Source organism: Uloborus diversus, chromosome 7 (assembly GCF_026930045.1).
Source record: "Uloborus diversus isolate 005 chromosome 7, Udiv.v.3.1, whole genome shotgun sequence".
NCBI lineage: Eukaryota > Metazoa > Arthropoda > Arachnida > Araneae > Uloboridae > Uloborus > Uloborus diversus.
This window is the reverse complement of record NC_072737.1, coordinates 33,495,900-33,518,998: the sequence shown is the minus strand read 5'-3', so window position 1 is coordinate 33,518,998 and position 23,099 is coordinate 33,495,900. Positions and strand designations below refer to the sequence as shown.

Here is a 23,099-nt window from a genome sequence, read left to right as displayed (position 1 = left end):
GGTATTTGTTGTGGAATGTGGCGAACTATGCTAAGTTATGAACGCAATGCTTGAAGACTTTTGTCATGAGATCTGTCAGTTTCCGATACGGTGACGATGAGGTGGTGTGCCAGAAGTATTTTGAGATGGATGATCGCCGCATTTTTCGTCGTTTGTTACACTGTTTTAGTTTTAATGTGGCAGGTCGATGTTCGGCAGAATCAGGTGTCTCAGTGGTCAAACAGTCAAGATGGCGGCGTCAGAGGGATTTTTCGAAAAACACGTGAATTGTATCAAGAAAAAAGTTCGCGCGTTTCACAACAGAATGGAATAAACAGCCAAAACATTTTGTATCAATCAGTCAATCGTATTATTACCTCCACAGAGAGGAATAATTTCAGTTCTAACTCTCAGACTACGAATTTGAACGATTTGTTTATAAGCATCAAAACTACAAAATTATTTCATCAAACTCGTCTGAATGTAATTTTACGAACATGGTTCGTGTTAGCAAGAGATCAGGTATGTGAAATATCAAGCATTATTTTTATTCTTAAGAAATTTTACTTTCCTATGCATTTTGAGATACATACGATCTTTTACTTGAAATATATTTGTAAACTTGATGACAGATTGCACATTGTTGGGATGAATTTTTGAAATCGGCATACTAAATTTTTACGAGAAAAATATTTCTTTACAACTGCACTGATGAATGAGTTCCTTGTAGCTCAGAAACACGGAAATGCAATTTTTAATACAGAGTTGGTTTCTGGCCCGTCATATAGAAGATCCGGGGAGGGGGGCAGTTGAACTTTCCTGGATTTTAAAAAACATAGTGTAAATATGTATTTTTGTGTTTTTTTTGTAGAAAAAGCATTGAGTATGTATCCTCTCCCCCCCCCACCCCGCAAAACTTTGAAATGAAGGGCCCAGTCTGACAAAGCAAGGTGTGGGCTAGCTTACCTTGCAACAAACATAAACCACCCAAAGATCCAAAGTTATCTTTTAGCTCTTCGTAAACTTTCAAAACTTATCGTATTAAAAATAATATTTTGTGAAACATGCAATCAGTATCAGTGTGGCCCATTTTTGTTGGAAATGTATGAAAGATAATCAGTGTTAACCTTATCCAATTAGAACAAGGGATTAAACTTGTTATCTTTGAATTTGCTTTTCTATTATTTATATTTTTCAAGGGTGAACAAATGGGGGAAGGTGTCATGGCACAGACAGCACCATTGAGATTTTTAGAGGAGGATGTTTTTAATTTTCTTCTTTTTGGAGGGGGTGTCATGGTATTTAAGGGGGAGATCTGTTTTTTCTCTTCTTTTCTTTTAAATTAACTCTTTTACACATTAGTCCACTATCATTATTGTTTCCAAGGGCGCCCATATAGGGGGGCAAGGGGGGCTCAAGCCCCCCCCCCCTAGAAATTAGAACTTCCTTGCTTTTAGTACTTTTTTTCTTTGGAAAAATGTAATAACATTTCTTTTCCAGCCATTAATGAATAATTTATCAAAAATGTCAAACTTTATTAATTCTAATCAGTACTGAAATCGGTGTCTATGGGGAAAATATCCTGCTAAACCATGCAGAAAATATCTGAGCCCCCCTTTACAATTTTGCATATAGGCACCCATGATTGTTTCATCACAATTTCATAATACTGTCAAATATGCCTGTCTCGAATTTCTCGGGAAAGATGAAAATTTCAAGATACTAGTTTCAATAGAGATAAATTTTGAGACATTGAGATACAGAGGTTTTGATAAAATAAGCATTTTGAACACAGTCGAAAGAGTTAACATATTCTTTTGCACTGATATTGTTCAACATTTTATATTATGATATGATTTGATTACACAGTTTAAATTTTAATGAATGTTTTGATAGCAAGTTTATGCATACCTTTAAGTATAAAAAATTATCTTTCAATGATTTCCATTCAAAAATGTTGAGATTTTTTACTTTTTCCGTTATTGAAATAATTTAAGCATTTAAAGGATATAAACTTTAAGAGCACAAAAAAAAAAAAAAAAAAAAAAAAAATCAATGGATCAATGGATTTGAAATTGAAAGTAAAACTCAAGAAGTATTTTTTGTTCGACAATGCTGCCTTTCCCTTAATTTTTTAAGTGAATGAAATTGCTGGAAAAATGTGATCCTTGTACATATTGTCGCCTCAGAGCAACAGTAAGATATCTTAGTATTATTTCTAGGATTAGATCGTATCTTACTGTTGCTCTGAGGTGACCATATAGTTTTCCTTGATCTCACAAGACTTAGGAATATTATATGATTGCTAATATTAGGGGAAATGTTTTCTGTCTGCTAGTTCCACAGTCAATAAAAATTGCTGGGGATTAGATTCAAAAAGTACAGTGCAGTCGGAACTCGAGATATAAGTAGAGGTTTTCAGAAAATTTCATTCTAGATAAACATGGGAAAAAGCATTGAATTAATGCTCTAAATGTAGGGAAAATGAAAAAATTTTGACATTGAGAGGATTTTGAGACAAAACATGTTGGACTGTACATCCTGTACTTCATTTTCAATCTTCATTCATGTGATAGGATGCCACTGGTACAGCCAGAAAATTTTTTCAAGTTTTTCAAGAAAAATGTTTCAAGAAAGAAACAAGCAAGGAATTAAAACCGAGCACCTAACTTCCGTTTGACACTAATGACATTTGAGCCTTCCTTGAGGAGCAAAGACGTTTGATGTTCGGCTCTATGCTGGAAAGAGCTACACAAAGTTCTTGATCCAGGCTCTTTAGAGATGATCTCTTGCTGTTTTTTTCATAAAAGTGTGAGGGCCGACAAGCTGAGTTCTCACAGATATGTAGTTGAAAATGGTAGTAGCACATCAATAGCAAGACAAGAGATGGTGGGATACCCATTTTTAACCAAAATTCGTCCAGAGGCACTTCGCTCAACTTAAATTTAAATGTACGGACACTCTTGAGGTCCATAAATTCTTCTTGCGCCATCAAAGAAAGGTCTTTAACTGATGCATCCGCAAATGAAGAGAATGGATCGTGAATCCAGTCATACTGATCTATATTAGTATACTTGAAATAGTGCTCAAACTTGTCTTGAAGCATGACTAAATGTTCTGCCACCTCATTCAGCAGCTTTTCTTCCATACCATTTCCTTCACATACCATGTTGACGGTCCATTTGAACATGTCCAATGAACCACGATCTACTTCTCACCATAGTTGAATATTTGATTTGAATTCGTGTAGCTTCTCCGTACATGTAACCAAATTCTCTCCTTGTCCTTGCATTTTCCGATTCAATTCGTTAAGGTGTTCAAAAATGTCAGCCATGTACGCTAGTTTTGCTGGCCAATATTTGTCTTGCAACAAATTCGCGTACTGCATTTTTGAAATCAAAAACTCGTACATCGTCCCTCAATTCAAAAATTCTTGATAGTACCTTACCACGTAACAGCCTGCAAATCTCTGTATGAAGAAGTAAGGAAGGGTGATCTGCCGCTATTTCTTCACAAAGTACAGAGACAAGGTGAGATTTAAGCGACCTCGATTTTATGAAATTCACGATTTTCACGACTTCAGACAAAGCTGACTTCAGCTCATCTGGTAAGTTCTTTGCCATGAGAGCTTCACGAGGGAGGAAGCAGTGTATGGTTGAACACTTGGATTACGATTTTTCACATTCGAGAGGAACCCTATGATAGGACCTGTCACTGCTGGAGCTCCGTCGGTGCAAACTCTTGTGCAATTTTGCCACTGGATCCCTTTACTTTTCGGATTTTCATCCGTAACGCGGACTATCTCATCACCGATTGCACGTTGAAGAAGTTCTTTGCAGAAAAGATAATGGACTTTAATGTGTCCCTCATCAACAAAGCGCACAATGGCTGTTGATTCGTCAACTTGAAATGCAAATTTTCTAGCTACTCGTAATTTCTCTACCAATGTTACTTCTATGTAACCCGACGTGTCATCGTCTCTTGATAAAATGGCTCGGACCACCCCCTTCTCTGCTCCGGGTTCTAGCATTCCCAGGGTTGGCCGGATTGGACTCAATGGGTTTTTTTTGAAAAAAAAACCCATTATTTAGCCCACTTTGGGTTTTTTAAAATTTTTGTAGAAGTTTCTTAAAAAATTAATTAATTTAAATACTTTCACAATTTAAACTTCTTTTTTATTTGTTCTTACCACTGACAATGGACTTAAAAAATGAATTTTGAACTTTAATAGCATTTCTTAACTCTTAACAGCATTAACAAAATGCTTCAAAGATTTTAAATAAATATATCTAACTTTTTTCTTTAACTGGTCAATAAATAACTCAAATTATCTTGACTAAGTCATGTCACGTCTGACTTTCTCAATATTTGTAGATTGTACTGAGGAAACTACTTTAGCTAAAAGGCTTTCATGTGAATTATTTTCTGCAAACCAACACGTCACAAATCTCGAATAAACAAGGTATATTTTTTAGAAATTAACAGGTTTTACAAACGGTCGGACAGAAAACAGAATAGGATGTACAGTATTTTCATTATCTCACGAAAAAGTTTAATATTTCTTACTCTGTACACAGAAATAGAAAAACAGGCAACATAAAATTCAAAGAAATGTCTTGATTAAGCTGGAGTTCAGTAAAAAGGGATTTAAACTACTTGAGGTTCTACAGTAGTTTTGCATGACAAAATGAAATAAAATAAAGTAAAATGCAGAAAAAACTGTAGTAATTAAAACGGGACAAACGAACAATAGATTTTATCACTCGAGAAGTAACTTTGCCCTAACTGTTGGTAATCATGGAAACTAAAAAATCTGAAACTTATCCATTCTTGGATTTCGTCGTCTTTTTTACTTTTCTTCAGAAAACACTGAATTTTCAAGCTTTTTTTTTTACCCCAAGACAATTTTTGTGTTTTGTCCATACACTTACGCTACAATATGCTACAAGCACCTCACATTTTTCTAAAAAAGACAAAAAAACCCCCACATTTCTTTTAAAAAACCCAGCTTTAGTTGGGTTTTTTTGGTTTTATTTTAAAAAACCCTGGGTGGGCCCCTGGGGCTTTTTTAAAAAAAACCCGGGTTTTTGCCAACCCTGAGCATTCCCCGTACAATTTTTTTGCACTCTGGTAAAATAAGCGTTTTACGTATTGTGTGTGCATTTTTCGTTTGGGCAATTTACTGTGCAACATTATAGCTAACCTCTTGAGCCCTTACAGAAACCTTTGTACTGGCTTTCATGAAGGAACTTTGCTTCGAGTTCACTTTCTGCAATCGCTTGAAGTAACCGATGTCTTTGCGTAGGGCAGAAAGATGTTTAGTAGACAGGTGACGTTTTAATTTTTTAGGGACCACTGCTTCATTTGAAAGTTTCTCCCTGCAAATGAGACACTCTTAGTGATTTTACATCTCCCATCCACGAAAAACCGAACGCCATGTATCCTTCCCTGTTCTGCCCTCTCAGCGATATAGCCTTTTTACTTAGAGGTCCATCTGCATCAGTACATTTAGTCGCAGACTTAGCAGCTGATAAACCTTCTCTAAGAATTTTTCCATATCACATTCGTAATTAAAGCGGATGTTTTGCTCCAATCCGAATAACAAACTGAGCGTATAAAGACACACACAAGCTTTACTCTCAGAATTATTCAAACAGCAATAACCGAAAATATTCATTCGTCCTAGATTTTGTTTCTGCAGTTTAATTTTTTGTTTTCTTTTAATTTCTATTTTGCCAAGTCTCAGAATTGAGCTTTGAGAAACGGCGATAAAATGAAATTAGTATCGGAACTGGAAAAGAGGAAAACAATAGCTAAAGCTGGGGTTAAGATTCTGCGCGGGAAGGCATGATGAAGGAGGGGGCGATACTTCCGTTTTTGAAAGAATTAGAAAAAATTCTGTTTAATTAATTGATTTTGTGAAAATTAGAATCCGTTTTCGAAAACTGAAAGCAATAGGTTCACAAGAAGTTTAAAAGAGGTAGGGCAGCAAATCCCGCCTCTCCCCTTCTGGAAAGTCTTATTTCACATGATCAACAGGGGTGAATTGGGGAGTTACAGAACGATACAAACGCTACGCGGTCGTAACTTTAAAATATAATACATTAAGGCTCTTTCTTTTAAAACAACAACGAAAATACCGCGGCACACCGGTTGCGAAGCCCTGCCCTAGAGGATAGTTCATTCTCAACGCTGTGAGAAAATGGTTTCTAATATTTGCGAACCTAAACCGGGGGTGATATAAATGACACAACTGGATAAATTTGAACATTTTGCTTCCTACTCTGTTAATATTTGTATTATAAGTTACTATAGTAAGGAGAAAAACTTCGAATGAGGTATAAAAATTTGAACAATGTTGACATGGACTTTTCATTAGCTAGGATCTTTTTTAGACAGTCTTTTTTGACTCTTGTTATAAAAATCCACACAAGCAAATTCAATATTAATTTTACTAGTCAATGTTGCAAATGACAAAGTAGTTATGCTAAATAATCCTTAAGTGAATTATTCCTAGACTTTTGTGGTCATAATGTAATCAAATTTATATTTTACCAGCCGGGACTCCGGGATTTTGTCTGAAAACTGTCTGGCAAGCCTACATATACTGCAATGTCTTTATGAATATCAAATGAGCTAACAACTTTCAATCTTTACAGGAAAATTGGGAGGGAGGAGGAGAAAATCCGAATTAGTAGGCTTCCACCCTCTAAGTTTCCCTAGAAAGGATTTTTGACACTCTGAAATTCTGAGTGACCAAGATCCCCTTTTGTACTCGCTGCATTAAGGCCACTTCAGCCCTCTTATACCAGTAGGAGCAAGGAAAGATCCAGAAATTTTTCAAGGAGGGGGCAGTTGATTTTTTAGCTTACTTCTCTTACTACGTATCTGATACACACATGCTTGAAGAAAAGAAGGATTGCAACATCATTTTTGTCTAAATTCTAAAACAATTAAATTATAGAGCTTTATCCAGAAGATCACCGAACCTATTCCTTCCCTTTACCATTGAAAGAGGAATGCTTAAATTGCACTTTAAAACTTCAATTTCGTATTGATTCCGGTTGAACTTTTTGACTCCCCTCCCCTAACATCATTGAAGATAGTCTGAAATTGCACTTTTCGGAACTTCTTCAGGAAAGTCACTGAACGCATTCCTTCCCTTTACTCTATCTGAGATGTCTACATTTGCATTTTTAAGACAATTTTGCCAAGTGCCTGGGAAAGGTCTCCAGACTTCCCCTCCTAATATCACCCAGGATCATCTTAAATTTTAATTCTGAAAATTCTGTGGGAAGGAGATTTGAACCCCATTCCTTTCCTTAACATCATCAAAGATGACCTATATTTGCTTTTTAAAACTTCAATTTGGGAAAATTACCAATGTAGGGTCCTTCAAGGGAGGGCTGGGCGAGTGCCCCTCTTTTGTATCGGTCCCCAGCTTTGCACGGTGCAAATGGAAAATAAAAGTTACGTCAAGTGACTCATGTTTAACAATCAGGCTTGGAAAAAAAAAATCTGAAATCTTGCAACAGATTGCAGAAAAATAACTAAAGAGGAAATATTTTAAATCCCCCAATTACAGGAAAGCCTCAATACAAAAGCCAGAATTTTATTTCTTCATATTTGAGAAAAACATGGCAACACATGTTTCTTCTCAATGATTTTCTTCACGCTACAAATTTTAATAAAACCATTGTTACGGAAAGTTGAGATGAAGCACTGTGTAATAATTTGAATGGAGGAAAGTCTTCAAAAAAATAGGAATTTTATGTCGAAATCTAAGTATCATGATTGATAGTTTTTAATTGATATCTCCCCTAGTTATTATCGGAGAATTATGTTAAATAACCAAACATAAAGACGGGAAAATTACGAATCCATTGATACCTGGTTCGATGGTCAGTTTATTGGCATTCGGGAGAACTGGAGAAGTAACTCGGATATAGATAGGTACATACGCTCGGTTTTTAATTATGTAAGATGATTTAGAATTGGAAAGTAATTTATAATTGCTTTTTGATCTATATGCAGCAATGTTTGGAAACATATCATATCCCACTTGGAAAAGTTTAGATACTGTTTTCCCTCTTTGATTTGGAGAGGGGTAGGATGAAAGGAATTCATAGGATTTCGGGGACAGATTTTTAACTCCAAAAAAACCCCTCCCCCGCGCGCGCGCCCGCTTAGCTGTACCATAATAGGATGCAATGACCAATTCCTCACAAACAGGGCCGATCCTAGGGTGTCGGCCGCCCGCGTGCAAAAACCTAACGTGCCGCCCTTCTAGAGAATTCGGCATAATTTGACTATCCTTATCCATACTCTTCAAATTATTGTATCAAGTTTGTTCTTTAAAATAAACAAAGAAAAAAATAAAAAAGGATGAATTTGTAAAAAGTAGGAAGTTTTATATTGAGTCCACGAAGAAACTATTAAAATTGACGTCAAAAATCGCAATTTCAGGAACTTTTTGGAAACTTTTGGAGTAAGTTATTTTAGGGCTCCCTCCTGAAATTATTTTATAATTGAAATCAATTTTAAGCTCTTTTTGATGGGCTTAGCTTAGGAAGGGACGTGACACTTCCCGAAAATTTTCCAAAGCTGAAGTTTTAAACACGCAATTTTGAGCTATCTTTGTTGAAGTTACAGAAGACGGGGGGAGGGGGGGGGGGGGTTGATTCCAACACCTCTTATCCAAACTTTTCGAAACTGAAGTCTTAGATGCAAATTTAGACTGTCTTTGGTGACAATAGGAGTCCGGCGGCATTTCCTCCGAAATTTCCCTCGGTACCACTCTTTTAAATATTAAACTTTCCCCATCTAAGAGGGGGACAGGGTTCTGATTCAAAAAAAATCTGAAATTGTATTCCTAAGAACGCAGTTTTAGAGTTTCTGGTAATGACACGGTATTTGTTGACGTTAAGGTAAGGGATGGGACTAAGGGGGTAATATAATAAATAAAGTAAAAAATCCCCACGCTTATTTTTTTAAAATTTAAGTTCCAAAAACGCAAATACATACAAACTTTGATGATGTTACGTGTGAGGGGATTTTGGGGCTCTCCCAATTTTTTTCCGATATTGAAACCCTATAAAACGAAGTTTTTGAGCTATGTTCAGTGATACTAGGGGGAGGGATTTAAACGTTCGCCATCATAAGTTTTTTGAAGTTGTTGTTGCTGTTTTTTTTTTTTTTTAATTTCAGATTTCATACGGGAGCATTAGCTCTCTTTATTTAAAAAGAAATACACAGTTAAGCGCGGCAGTATCTGCAAAAATGAGTTTGCGAGATATTTAAAGAAACGCGTTTTGGATTCAATACTAACAATAGGAAAATGTTGGAATTAGACGTCATTTTCGCGCCTTTTTTTTCAGCGGAAAACAAATATACAAGCTTGCACAGTGAAGATAACGTACAATAGATGACAAAAATGCAAAAAAAAAAAAAAAAAAAAAAAAAATTTGCAGTTACTGCCCTTTACCTGCACACGGCAGTATACGACGCGCATACGACTTGCGCGCATGCAAGCAAGTCGTTAAAGGAGTGGTTCATAAAGGAGTTCCAAAATTAAAACTCTAAAAATGCAGATTAAGTGGACCAACACACTGCACTAACATTCTATTTTCCTTAAACTATTTCAAGCTATTGGAAAGTCGAGGCTTATTTTTAATAATTTGATAATTATTTAAAATTCAGCTTCAGCATATTTCTTTCGACTTAATATTTCGTTTTTGTAATGAGATATTCTTGAGAAATAGAACTATTGCTTAATTAATAGAAATATTTGCGGCCTGCGGCCGCCCCTTGCTTTGGCCACCCATGTGCGGTACACACGCTGCACACCTGCTAGGATCGCCCATGCTCACAAACATATTAAGTTGCAGTTTGTGAGGAAATCCTTAATTTCATGGCACGAGAAGACAATTTGTTCAGTGATTATTTTATAGTTGAACTCTTATGCAATAAATTGTTGAGCAAAGATTGATTCAGGTTTTTATTTTTATGCCTGTATTTTGAAAAAAGAAATTTTTTGTTAACTTTATTATTTTTGTGACAGTAAAAAAAACTTTTTTTTAGGGGGGGGGGTATTTTTCTATTTATTTTTGTGAAAGAAATCTTGTCGTACAGTATCAGAGAATGTTTAGCTATCAAAAATTTAGTCTGAAATCCCTTTGACCTAAAGGTTTCACTGGGAATGATTTGGAAGCTGGATGTTTTTTCTTTTCTGGTGTTTTGAATTCAGACGAATTGTACACGCTTAAATGTGATGAAAGAACAGTTCTTACAAATGAAGTTTGTGAAAGCTCTAAATTTAAAACATGAAGTTTTGTGAAGTAACAGATTTTATTCTACAGAGCTTTGTGAAGTGGCTGCCGTTACGATACAGAGTTTTGTGAGCAGACCATGTACGCCCATATGCAAAATTTTAGGGGGCGCTCAGATATTTTCCCCATGGAAACAGATTGCAGTGCAGATTTTTAATAACTTATTCATTAATGGCTGGAGAATAAATGGTTTTTACATTTTTGCAAAGAAAAAAAGTACTAAAAGCAAGGACGCTCTAATTTCCGGGCGGGGGGGGGGGGGACCTGAGCCTCCACTCCCCCCTCCCATATAGGAGCCTATGAAGCAGACCTAAATTCTGCCTGAATCGATCCCTTTTGAATCAAATTTAAACTCACTGTTGCACCTGAATAAGTTTTCCTAGCAATCTTAAAGGAAATTCATCTACTATCATCATTCAGACATCATAACAAATTTTATTCCAGAAAGCGTTGTTTCAGTAGTGCTGAGAAATTTTCTGAAAACTGCAATTTTTTTTCCTGGTTTTCATCAAGATTGTAGAAAAGAAAATTTAACCACTTCTTAAAGTAGTTTTTTTTAGTTCACAATTATTTGCGGTTTTTTGAATTTTTTGTCACAAAGAAAAGAAGTTATGACATTTTTTTCAGACCAAGAACGTGGGATGCGTTGTTCCACTTTTTGCAGGGCACGTTGGACTGGACTAACTTACCCCATGTCATTTAAAAGCATTTTTTTTTATAAATCACAATAATTGTAACAATATTCTAAGTGTTTTTTTTTTTTTTTTGCATTCATTTCATGTTACACATATTTGAAAATAATAGTTTAAAAAAAAAAAGCAAAGGGCAATATTTATTTCATATCTGCACTTTTTTACTATTTATATTTTTATTGTACTTTTTCTTTGAAACATATGGAACAGGACTCTTTTCTTTTTGGAATTGTTTCATGCAAAGCAATGAAGAAAAAAATTGCCCCCCCCCCCCCTTAGCAAATATTGATTTACGATTTACCTATTAACTGTGCATAAAAGTGACTGATAAATGTAACATGTCTGCAATCAATATTTGAACTGTTTGGCATGCTTAATTCATTTCTCTTCATAACGCTATATTCACGTTCGAAGCTGAGAAACACGAGTGAAAAAGAATCTGAAAAAAAAAAAGAAGGGTTGCAAAGAAAGCGAAAATAAGTAAAACGACACGACGCGGACATTTCTTAGAAACCAGTCATCGGGGTCAAATTCAAGTTCAACTCGGCCCAACTTCAAAAAGTACAAAAAAAAACGAAATTAAGAACGAAAATTATCAGAACCGGATAGCGCCTTCATTACTGTGGTATTCGACCCGCAGGCATCAACTTGGGTAGCTGGCTACTTGTTGCTACTGGGTAACAGTCACCACCCCTCTTGCTTGCATTTGAGCCCAGACGGGAGGCTTTCCAGTTTTTTCTCTTCTCTCCCTCCCGTCTTTTAGCGCAACATGTCTGCAGTTTGAAATTTACGACTTGCTTGCATGCGCGCTTTGTGCTTTTCATTTTCTGCTGACTCATTTTTTTTTTCTTTCTCCGTGATGGTTAATACAAGGAAGATTTCGAATGATCGTTTATAAAAGTATTCCGAAGCAGTGCTCCATTTTCCTCAATGCATTACATTAAAAACAATCAACTCAGATCCGGCGGAATAACAAAGAGATTCCTGAACTTCAGAAAGACCCGATTTTTTAAAAATTACACAGGGTCAGGGGTGCCCACCTGGGGGGGGGGTCATGGCGCAGACTGCGCCATTAAAGTGTTTAGTGGGAAGCCTTACCCCCAGTTTCTGTCTAGGCTGGCTGACATAGCCCCTCGTCGACCCCATTGCGAAGAAATTATTATTGAGAGATCAATTTTAGTTTTTAGTGTCATAATTTTTCGCTTTGTCATTTTGAGCATTAATTATTGACTGACTGCATTAGTAGCAATTGCAAAAAAAAAAAAAAAGTGTAAGAACTCTTATTAACATGATCACGGGTTTTCTTCCTCGATTATGGAAATTTTATGAGCTTAATTTTAGGTTTCGCAAAAAATCCCAACCAGAGAGATCCTATTGCGAGCAATTCTTTTCTCGAACAGATTTCAGTCAAAATAACTTTTGATCCTGTTTTGCAATCCTATACGCAAAAATACAGTAGAACTGGATAGGGTTTCAATTCTCAAAAATCCTCACATGGTCATGTATCAGGGATCGATCCAGGTTTTTATTTCTCGGTCCGCATATTGTGAAAAAATAAATTTTTGAACTTTTTTCTTTTTGTAAAAATGTTGTTGTAGTTACATATGGTCCGACCGAAAATCAATCCAATAGTGAATTTGTAAAGAGGCCATGGGCGAATCCGAGAAAATTTCAAAAATAGTTAAAATCCACCTTTTTTCGAGCAAAAATGCAAAACATTTCTCTAAAATACATACAAAGTCTAACAATAAGGAAAACAATGAGAGGAGATCCACGGCCACCCTGAAAAAGTTTCAAAAATAGTAAAAAACCTTTTTTTGAGCTAAATATATATATATATATTAAAAAAACCTTATTATTCCTCTAAGTCTAACAAGAAAATAAAAACTGGGGAGCCATAAAACCACATTGAGGAAGTTTCAAGTATGTATAGTTTTTAAACCCTCTTTCCTAGCTTAAATTGCACCCGAGCCCTTAATGTTACGAAAGACAGTGTAAATGAATTTTTAAGATTACAAATAAGAAATTTCCTTAGATAGGCCCTCAAATCTCTGTTCCCTCTACCAGTGTTGCCAGATATTCAAATCCAGATTTCCCCAGTTCCCTTCCAACTTTTCCCCAAGAAGCGATGTTTTCTACCAAAATTCCCCAAATGCAAAAATTATTTTTCCACTAATATTTTCATAAAATGAATCGACTTCCTCTAATATTTTTGTCTCTTGAAATTTTTTTTCCCCCAAATAGCCAAATTTTCTGATAAAATTCCCCAACTTTTTTTTTTTCTTCACATTTTCGCTTTTTTTTTTGTCTTTATCTTTACTAATAATAAAGCTGAAAGTCTCTCTGTCTGGATATCTCTCTGTCCGGATCTCTTTCTGTCTGTCAGAATCTCTAACGCGCATATAACGCCAAGACCGTTCGGCTGATTTTCATGAAATTTGTCAAAGAATTAGTTTGTAGCATGGGCGTGTGCACCTTTAAGCGATTTTTTGAAAATTTGATTTTGTTCTTTTTCTATTCCAATTTTAAGAACATTTTCCCGAGAAAAATGATCATAGGATGGACGAGTAAATTACCAAGTTATCATAACGTGGAACCGTAACGTGGGCAAGCCAATTGGCGAGAAATTCATCATGCATTATTTGTAAATATACAGGGGGACCAAAAGACCTTTTAATTTTCTTCTACTACGGGCAAAGCCGTGCGAGTGCCACTAGTCATAAATACAAGCGCCTGTCCGAGAGATAAGAAATTAACCAAATTTTTTTTTCTACTCGCATTTACTACTCTGCTTCTGTATGTTGTACATTTAAATTATGATTTTTGTATAAATTTATCCAAGAACACTTTTCATCACACTTATACTTACCTGTTTCACGTATCAACTAGTTACTCACGCAGAACATTAATGCGAATTCCATAGCATAATATTCCACATAATGCGAGATGCGAATTCCATAAAGTTGAGCAAAACTAACCCGACGCTGTTTGATACACAATGTTCCTACTACTTCTTGACGCGAATTTAAATACGAAAAAAAAATCTTTTTCCCCCAGGTTTTCCCCAAGGAAAACATTTTTCCCCAAAGAATTCCCCTCAAAACCCATTTCCCCAAAATCTCCCCAGAGAGCACCAGATTCCCCCAAAACGGGGAAAATTCCCCCAATCTGGCAACACTGCCTCTAACATCATCAAAGATCGTCTAAAACTGCATTCTTAGAGCTACTATTTCGAAAAATAGACAGGAGAGCGCCACCAGACCTCTTCTTCCTTAACATTACCAAAGATTGTCTAAAATGCGTTTTTAAGACTACAAATTCGAAAATTTTCCGGTCTCCCCCGGACCCCTTTTACTTTACCCCCTACCTAGGATTGGTTCATATCAGCTTCCTCTTAAATCAGCAGTCCTACAGTCGCCTCAGAACACAGTAGTGATTACAGGAATACAACTTTGAGGCCACGATATATGCACACGTTTGTTAAGAAAACAGGAAAATTATTGGGAAGGTTACAGCCTTTATGTTAAACTTGCGCCGCCTAGTGAAAATTCCTTAAAAAAAGCTCTAGTTAAAGGTGGTTTATATTAATATTCGTAAAATTCAAAACTTTTACGAAGCATCTTATTTTTCCCAATGGCCCTCTCCGAGAATTCTTTCTGGATCCGCCCCTGAAAGAGGCCGCAAAGCGGACCCGATTTATATCTGAATCGACCCCTGGTATCAACATATTTTTCTTCAGAAACTCCTTACCATTAGCGTGAACCCTTACGATTGTCATGGAGCCCTCTTTCCAGACAAAGGCACTCGGCAAGGGTGCCAATTAGGTTAGGGGCTCTCCTATCTGGTTGTGCCCCTGAAAGAGTGTTGTTGGCAATGTCCGATTGAAGGGTGGCTTTTATTGGCGTAGCTAAGTTTTTGTCGTCCAGTAATCTATTTTAATTTGAAACCTCATCTATATGCAGGCACTCCTTTGAATGCCAGTGAGGTCGGCCCATCCGAGTGGAAAAAAAAAACAGTCTGTCCAAAATTACGAAAATATTTCTTCAATATTAAAAACGAATCATTACTATTTTCATGACACTCTGGTCAAAACTAGGACTGAGTCTTCTATGACACTATCATTACGTTCGAATTGAAGTCTCTTCAAGCGTACCGAAGAAATAATCACACCTGCAAAGGAAATTCCAGGATTTTCCTGAAATTTCGTCCAGTATTTTTATATCCAAAAACGTTTGAGTATCTAATCCCCCTTCTTTTTTTTCAATTATTTTCTTTTTGTATTTGAAGAGTATGGAGAATTAGCTCAGCATATACGCGGCACATTCTTTGTAAATCTGCCTCTGTTAACTTCTGAGTCCAGATAAAACAATTCGTCGCCACTTTCTTGGAGCTCGCGAAAAGCAGATTCTTTTCGTGAAAAGCTAACTTGCCACAGTTCCAATATTTCAATGTTTTTTTTAAATCTTTTTTTACGACGTGACATTTTTTTTCGGAGTTTCGCTCGTAGGAGTGCGTCTGATACTCTGATGTTATGCTGAAAAATCAATGAAAAAATGTAAAACAAATTCCTAGAAAAAAAAAGATTATTTTTGAGGATTTTTTAAAAATATTTTAGGGGGGGGAGGAATACCTTCATGAGTTTTCCAAATTTCTTCAAATGTTAATGGTTGATAGAATGTTCCCTACCCATTTGAATAAAAATAACGGCAAAAACTGGGGGAAAAAAGGGGGGGGGGGACATTTCCAAAACGTAGGCTGTGATGAAACTGGTGGTCATATTTTGATTCAGGGGGTCATTTCACATAAGAATCAGCAAATAGTGTCGGAAGCATTTTGAAGTTTTTTTTTTTGGCGCGCAGCGTACTAAACTTAAAATAAATTGCCCAGAAAGCAAGATAGTAATTTTTGAAAATAATAACTGTTTTCCGTATGCAGTAAATTCTGAAAGAAAAAAAAAACTGACTTTTTTTTTCAAGTGGGCCAACCCGAAAGAACCCAGGTGGGGTTTTTTGGCCTGGGCTGGGTTGCCAGATTTAGGAACAGTCAATACGGGACAAGCTAGGAGTGAAAAAAGGTGGGGGGAGGGGGAGACGTATTTTTGAGACGTCGCTGTAAATTCAATTTCAACAAAACATTAAACCTATACTGCCATTAAACAAGGGCGCCCATATGCAAAATTGTAAGCTGGGCTCAGATATTTTCCCCATGGAAACTGATTTTACATTTTTGCAAAGAAAAAAATACTAAAAGCAAGAAAGTTCTAATTTCTGGGGGGGGGGGCTTGAGCCCACTTGCCCCCCCCATATGGGCGCCCTTGTCATTTAACCAAACAAATTGTCGCCTATCAAGGTATAAAAATCGTTTTCATTGTGAATGACGATGCATGCGCAGAGATATATTTCCAATATTAGTCAATGAGCAAGGAAGAAGCAACCATTCGGCTCCTCATGATAATCTCCCTTCAAAACAAAAGCATACAAATCAAAACGAAAACATTTTTTGTTTGCTGCCACATGATTTTCTTATTGCTCATAATTTCACATTTTTTGTTTACTTTATTTTTTCTCTTAAAATAATGTCTCGTTCTGTAAAATATTGTTAGGGGCCATTCTTTCATTACGTAAGGATAATTTTGGCAATTTTTGACCCCCTCCCATGTAAGGGTACGTAAGAGTTTTCAACCCCCTCCCCCCTATTCTTACGTAAGATTCCACTCCTTTTTTTTTTTTCGAAATATGTAGTAAAATAACGAGTGTTACATCCGTGGAATCGTTATTAAATTCACTAATTATTAAATTAAACCTTTTTGTGTAAAGAAATATTGACTAAAAGGTTAAAGTGTGGGCTGAATGTTTTTTCGACAATTTTTTGTATATGATGCGATAATAATTAAAAATAAAACCTGCCATACATAGTGCCATTCTTTTATTGTATTTCACACTACTCATTTTTTGTAAAACAAATTAGAAATAGCTAATCCTAATACGTTTTTTACCTGCCAGACGCAAATGAAATATGATCCCCACTAAACCACGCGATTTCTGATGTAAAATATCGACTTTCAAAATATTACGTAAGAATGGGTTTGCCCCCCTCCCCTCCCCCCAAAGTAAGGGTATGTAGAGATTTTTCCAACTCCCCTCCCCCTCGAGACCCTTACGTAATTAATGATGGCCCCTTATCACCTGGAATACGTATACGGGACTTCAGCCGTCACGTATGGAAGTTCCCCGGGACGCATGGGGGGCGAAGGGGCCCCCCAGTCTTGTTAGGACTTTATACATAGTAACAATAAACCTTCTAAAATCTTAAAAGAAAATAATCATGATTTTTTTTTTCTTTTTTGAATAGTTCAGAATCGAAAATGAAAAGAACAGTGACTGTCCTTTTCTGGGGGAGGGGGGGCAGGGACTGATTTACGGCAGGGCATTTGGGGCCCAGGCCCGGGGCACCAAAGGAAAGGGGGCACCAAATTTCTGTCGTCAATTTTTTTTTAGGGACCAGTGTGCGGGGCCTCTAACTAAAGGGAAATTTTTTTTTTTGTCATTTGATAATTTTTTTATTAAATGAAAGCATATTAGCCAATTATTGTGACGAACGATAATTTTCGCTATTGAAGAGAATTAAATGTCCTTTGCGTATTCTCATTTCTGATGGTAAATTACCTTTATTAGCTCTATTATCAATAGAAGGAAGTTTGACCTAAAACTTGATTATGAGCACATTACAGATGAATTTACTACAAGAAAACAAAGGAGAAAATATATAAAGAATCATTGATGCGCAGAAAGCACATTATGATTTACCTTTACCATTTGTATCATAGTTTTTCCATCTGCAACTGTAAAAAATTTTCTAACATGAAAACCATAAATTTATTTAGATTTATAATAAATGATTTCTTTGCAAAACATCTTAATTATTAACTTTTTTCGTATGAAATCGATATTTTAAAGTTTTCTTTCTATCAAAATAATATCCAACACACACACACACACTTACCTTAATTTTTTTTGTGTGGGGGGCACCATCTTTGTCAGTGCCCGGGGCACCCAGGTGTGTAAATCGGTCCATGAGGGGGGGGGGGAAATCCATACAATATATTACAAGTAGTAATGCGGTTACTGGTATGCTGAAATGTGTTGAAAACGACTACTTTGAGCTGAAAGCTATTAGAGCAAGTATATAAGTGAAAATATTGACTGAACGAACTATGTATTCAGCTGCAATACTTAAAATAATCAAGGATTATTTAAACAAATTAGAAACTGTAACAAAGATTTTAAAAAAGCGGATTTTCCTATAAACTAAACAAGCTATATAATAGCTTAGGACACCTGCTTTGTTGAAGGCCCTCAACTCCAGAAAATTTCACGATTTGTTCCTTACCAAAAAAAAAAAGGGGGGGGGGGGAGGACTTCAAAAAATAAATCATTTTAAAGTGCTTGAAAACCTTAAAATTTTTGGAAAAGTACGGATACAAACCATAAAATTAAACATTTATAACAAATGGGAGGGGATAGACGGTAGAGGAATAAATGCTGAAATATGTTAAATTCAGTTTCTTGCCTCATCCTGCATCAAAAATGTAAAAATCATGGTTCTCACGTTTTTGTAACATAGTATTTGAGATAAATTTTTGTGGCTCACATGTTTCACATCTTGCTGTTTATTTAATCCCAAATTCAGTGCAGTATTTTGGAAATTATTTTGTATTGCTTGCTTCTATCTTATTTCTACTGCATATTGTTAATCTGTTCAGCATGGGGGGGGGGGGGGGAGGAAATACCACCTCTATTCCTTTTCGTTTTCTGCACTGCTTGTAATTAAATAATTTTAATTGCTTTCGAGTTCTTAAAACGGGTTAGATGAGTCTTTGAAATTCCTAAGTAAAGGGAGCTTCAATTTAATTTCTTATCAAGTGTATAAATTATGAATTGTACAAATGGGCAGCATTGTACTCTCCTGTTATCTATTTTCTAAATCTGTACACCATTTTTTAAAAGCATTTTTTACTATTGATCATTTTGTATTTAATTCATTGTTGTATTTGTGGGTGGGTTACAGGGTTGACCAAAAACTAATTGAATTGAACCGACAGCCCAATGTAAGCAAATAACAAAACATATAATCCTATTTTCTCCCTCGCTTTTTCTCTTTGAGGACTGCTGCCACTGATTTGTTCACCCGAAAACGATTTTCATTGTGTATTATCGTAATTGGCAATAGAGTATTTTGCTATTTTTTCAGAGATCTTTGTGGTTCGAATTGTAGAAGGCTTCAAAATGCAGAATTTTATATCTATTTTACAAAAATTCCTATGGGGGAGAAACCTCAGGACCAGCTAAAATTGGGTATATTCTACTTGGTATATCTAATTGGGTATATTCCCTACTTAAAATTACACCATTTCCCATCATTTACCTATACGTATAAAACATAGTGGGGAGGGGGGGGGGGGCACTTTGACCTTTTTTGCTACAGAAAAGTTGTCCGGGTCTACAAAAGATACCAAAAAGCTGAAACAGCTTAGGGCCATATAAAGTCTAAATCCAGCCTTGATTACAACTAATATTGCTCAAAAAAAAAAAAAAAAAAAAAATCCTGCCCCCCCCCAGGAACTTGATCTTAAATCCGCCTATGCCGGGGCGCTGGACAATTTTTCAAAATACGGGACTGTCCCAGTGAACTGTCCCTTGAAATCCGGGACGTCTGGCAACCCTGGGGCTGGGCCCGGTTTGGCGAACCCTGCTTCCGATGCATGAAAGGAACTTCAAGAATGGTTACACTTGCGTAGTTCTCAGGAAGTGCTATTACGATTCCATTTTACGCTCGAAAAGGCACAAAAACGTAATCAGCACAACGAAGTGTGTGCATTCAGTCGGGGGATGTTTTTTAACATCACATAGGCTCCCTGGTTCTTTATTATTTGGCCTACTCGATGATGCGGTTGATTTCCTTCTCTCTTTGGGGGTAAACATTCTTGCGTTTAAAATGTGAATGTAATTTCTATTGCTAAATGTTCAACTGACTATTTCTTGAATGGAATGTTATTTGTTGAGTTTTCTTTCTTTCTCTGCTGTTTGTTTTTGCTAACCGAATTCGGAGTACCTTGAAGCAGAGCTTTATTTGTTAATAGGGGAGCTCAGTTCTACTACTTTTTATTCATCTTTATGTGAAGAATGTGTACAGGGCCGAGCCGTTCCTATGTGCAAGGTCGTGCAGAGCACGACGGCGCCAGAGTCAAATAGGCGCCCAGTTCTACAAATCTACAAATCAAAAATTATCCATTCGGAGAGAAAAATCTAACTTAAAAAATATTATTGAAATTTTCATTTATCTAATGATAGCGAATTGAAACAAGCAATCTGGACTGCCGATCTAAAAGAAACAATTATTACCTCGTTGTGTCTAAGCATGCTATTCAAAAGCGCAATATTTTACACTGAAAACACATGATGCTAATTATGCGTACTTTCGCATTTTTCTTCCTCATGTGGAGCCGTGCAATGCTATTTCGGAATGTCTATTACAGTACACAAGGTTGAGCATGAGCATACCAGGCGCAAGAACTTTGCTATTCCCCATTTTGGTTCTTGCGGCGAATATGTTGTATTATAATTTGTGCAATGTCTTTTTGTGACTTTTAATTATCTTTCGTGGTAATTCGACTGCTTCATGTTATCAAACATTAGAAAAAAAGCCAAGCACATTTGCGTGTGCATATAATTCTTAGACATTGCAGACAATAAATTATATTAACTTTTTAGATTCGAAAAGTAATCTGTTTGACCATGGTTACTCGCTCTCCCCCCCCCCCATTTTCTTTAACTTTTTGTGTATTAAATTTAAAAGAGCTTTGGACAATGTATTTGTTTTAGATATTAAATTCAATGCCTTTTTAACGTTTCCCTATCTCAGAATAATTGGTTTGTCCGAAAAGGATTGCAGTGTCAGAGGGTGGAATATCGCTTCATTATTATACTCTTGGGTAAGATAGAGGTGCGATCCCATGAGGTACTCTACTGGAAATTTTTCGTCACTGAAGTGCCAAAATAGTTTCGAGACAATTTTCGATGAATTTAAAGGAACTCTAAACCAGAAATGTTTCGGAATTGAAGTCCTAAAAGAGCTGTTGCGGGCCAATCTTTGGTGACGTTAAGGATGAGGTTCGGAATTCTCCACTCTCAAATTTTTCAAAGTGGGGCTCTAAAAACGGAATTTCATCATGGGAGTGTTAGAGAAAGAAAAGGTTCGGGGGGTTTGCAACATTTTGCAAAATCGAATCTTAAAAACGCGACTGTAAAACGTCTTTGGTAACGTTAGGGGAAGGAAATTAGGTTAGCACTTCCCTTTGCCATTTTTTCGAAACTGCAGCTCCAGAAATACAACTTTAAATGATGTTCGATGATGTTAGAGGGAGATTTTTCGGAAACTCTTCTTTGTAGTTTTTCCAAAATAGAGGTTAAAAGCACGCAATTTCTCTTCTTTTGAAGAATTCCTGGATCAGCTCTTACTACTTCAATTAGAAATATTATACTTCAATTTAGAAATATAATCAGTACTCTGTTGTCATGTTATGACAGGCATAAAAGTTTGGTTCATCATTCATCAATTGCAGATGAGAGAGGCGTTAATTTTGACGTCTAAAATATTTCTATACGCATGCCAAAATGGAGGAGCTACTGAACTCGATTCCAAAAGTAACTATTTACACTTTTTTCCCCCCATAAATTTAATGAGATTCATATCTCTTTCCATATTGTATTTGTCTACAAAACCTCACCCCAGGTGCAAACTTAATTTTCTCTAAGCCCCAAAGGCGCTCAAAAACATTTGCACGGCGGCGCTGATCAGGCTTGGCGCGGGCCTGAATGTGTATATACGGAGGCTTATTTAATGGTTTGGGGGAGAGTATTGCGGCTCCAGCTCGGCTCCCAAATAATAAGGGGTCACTCATTAATTACGTAAGGAGGATTTTGGCAATTTTTGATCCCCCTCACCCCATATAACGGTGCGTAAGATTTTTCACACCCATCCCTTCTGTTCTTTCGTAAAATTCCATTTCGTTTTTCAAAATAATAAAATAACAAATTTTACCTTACTGAAATCGTTATTAAATTCACTATTATTAAACTAAATCTTTTTGTGTAAAGAAATATTAACTAAAAAGTTAGAATGACTGAATGTTTTTTCGACATGTTTTTGTATATGATGCGATACTAATTAAAAATAAAACATACCACACATAGTGCGTTTCTTTTATTATATTTTACTGTTCATTCTTTGTAAAACAAATAAAGAAAAACAGATCATCTTATAACGTTTTTTACATTTCAGTTGCAAATGAAATATGATTTCTGCCAAACCACTTGACCGCGCAATTTCTAATATAAAATATCGACTTGGAAAATATTACGTACGAATGGTTTTGAAGCCCCCCCCCCTTCCCCTCGGGATCCTTACGTAATTAATGAATGACCCCTAACGGTTGCAATTTTACTCTATTTTTACGCGCACTTTTGACTTGGATCTAACCAAATATGTTGTTTTTCAGTCATTTTCAATTTCATTAGATAAAACATAATAATATATTTTGTTTCTTAAATTATGTGTGCACTGGGGGGGGGGGGAGGCGCAAGGATGGCTTTAGAACTTAGATTTAAAAGGACCAGTTTCTGTTTTTAAATGTTTTTTCCCCGCTGAGAAAGCTTGTCAAAACAAGAGGGGACAAAAACTGCATTAGTAACTTTCTGTCATTAAAACCTAAAAATCTCAACAATTTTGCTCCAGGCCATGTGATTCGACTAATAGCTATGAAATTATTTTATTATAATATACATAACTAATACATATCTGATTTTGTACAAAATTTATGTGTCTGTGGATAAAGAGACAGATCTCACATTTCAAGTCAGACAACCACCACCGGAAAGGTTATTCGGCCCTGATTGTTTGACTTGAATATGTTTCTTTTAAAGTTATCAATGAACTCATTCCCTTCCCATATTTCTAAACATATTTTCTAGAAAAATATTTTTAGTTCATTCTCTTAATTGAGGTTACTTTCAATAAATTCTGTTAAGGATACTCCGAAAAT

General features: G+C 36.0%; 1 protein-coding gene across 1 annotated transcript in view; it reads left to right on the top strand.

Moving 5' to 3' along the window:
- Window positions 1–26: 26 nt before the first annotated feature.
- The window catches only part of LOC129225679 (fringe glycosyltransferase-like), a 51,901-nt gene continuing 28,828 nt past the window's right edge, over window positions 27–23,099 (top strand). The window contains exon 1 of the mRNA XM_054860153.1: window positions 27–501. Within this exon, the coding sequence (XP_054716128.1) occupies window positions 97–501 (405 nt within the window). The 5' untranslated portion in view covers window positions 27–96. The remainder of the gene's footprint in view (window positions 502–23,099) is intronic.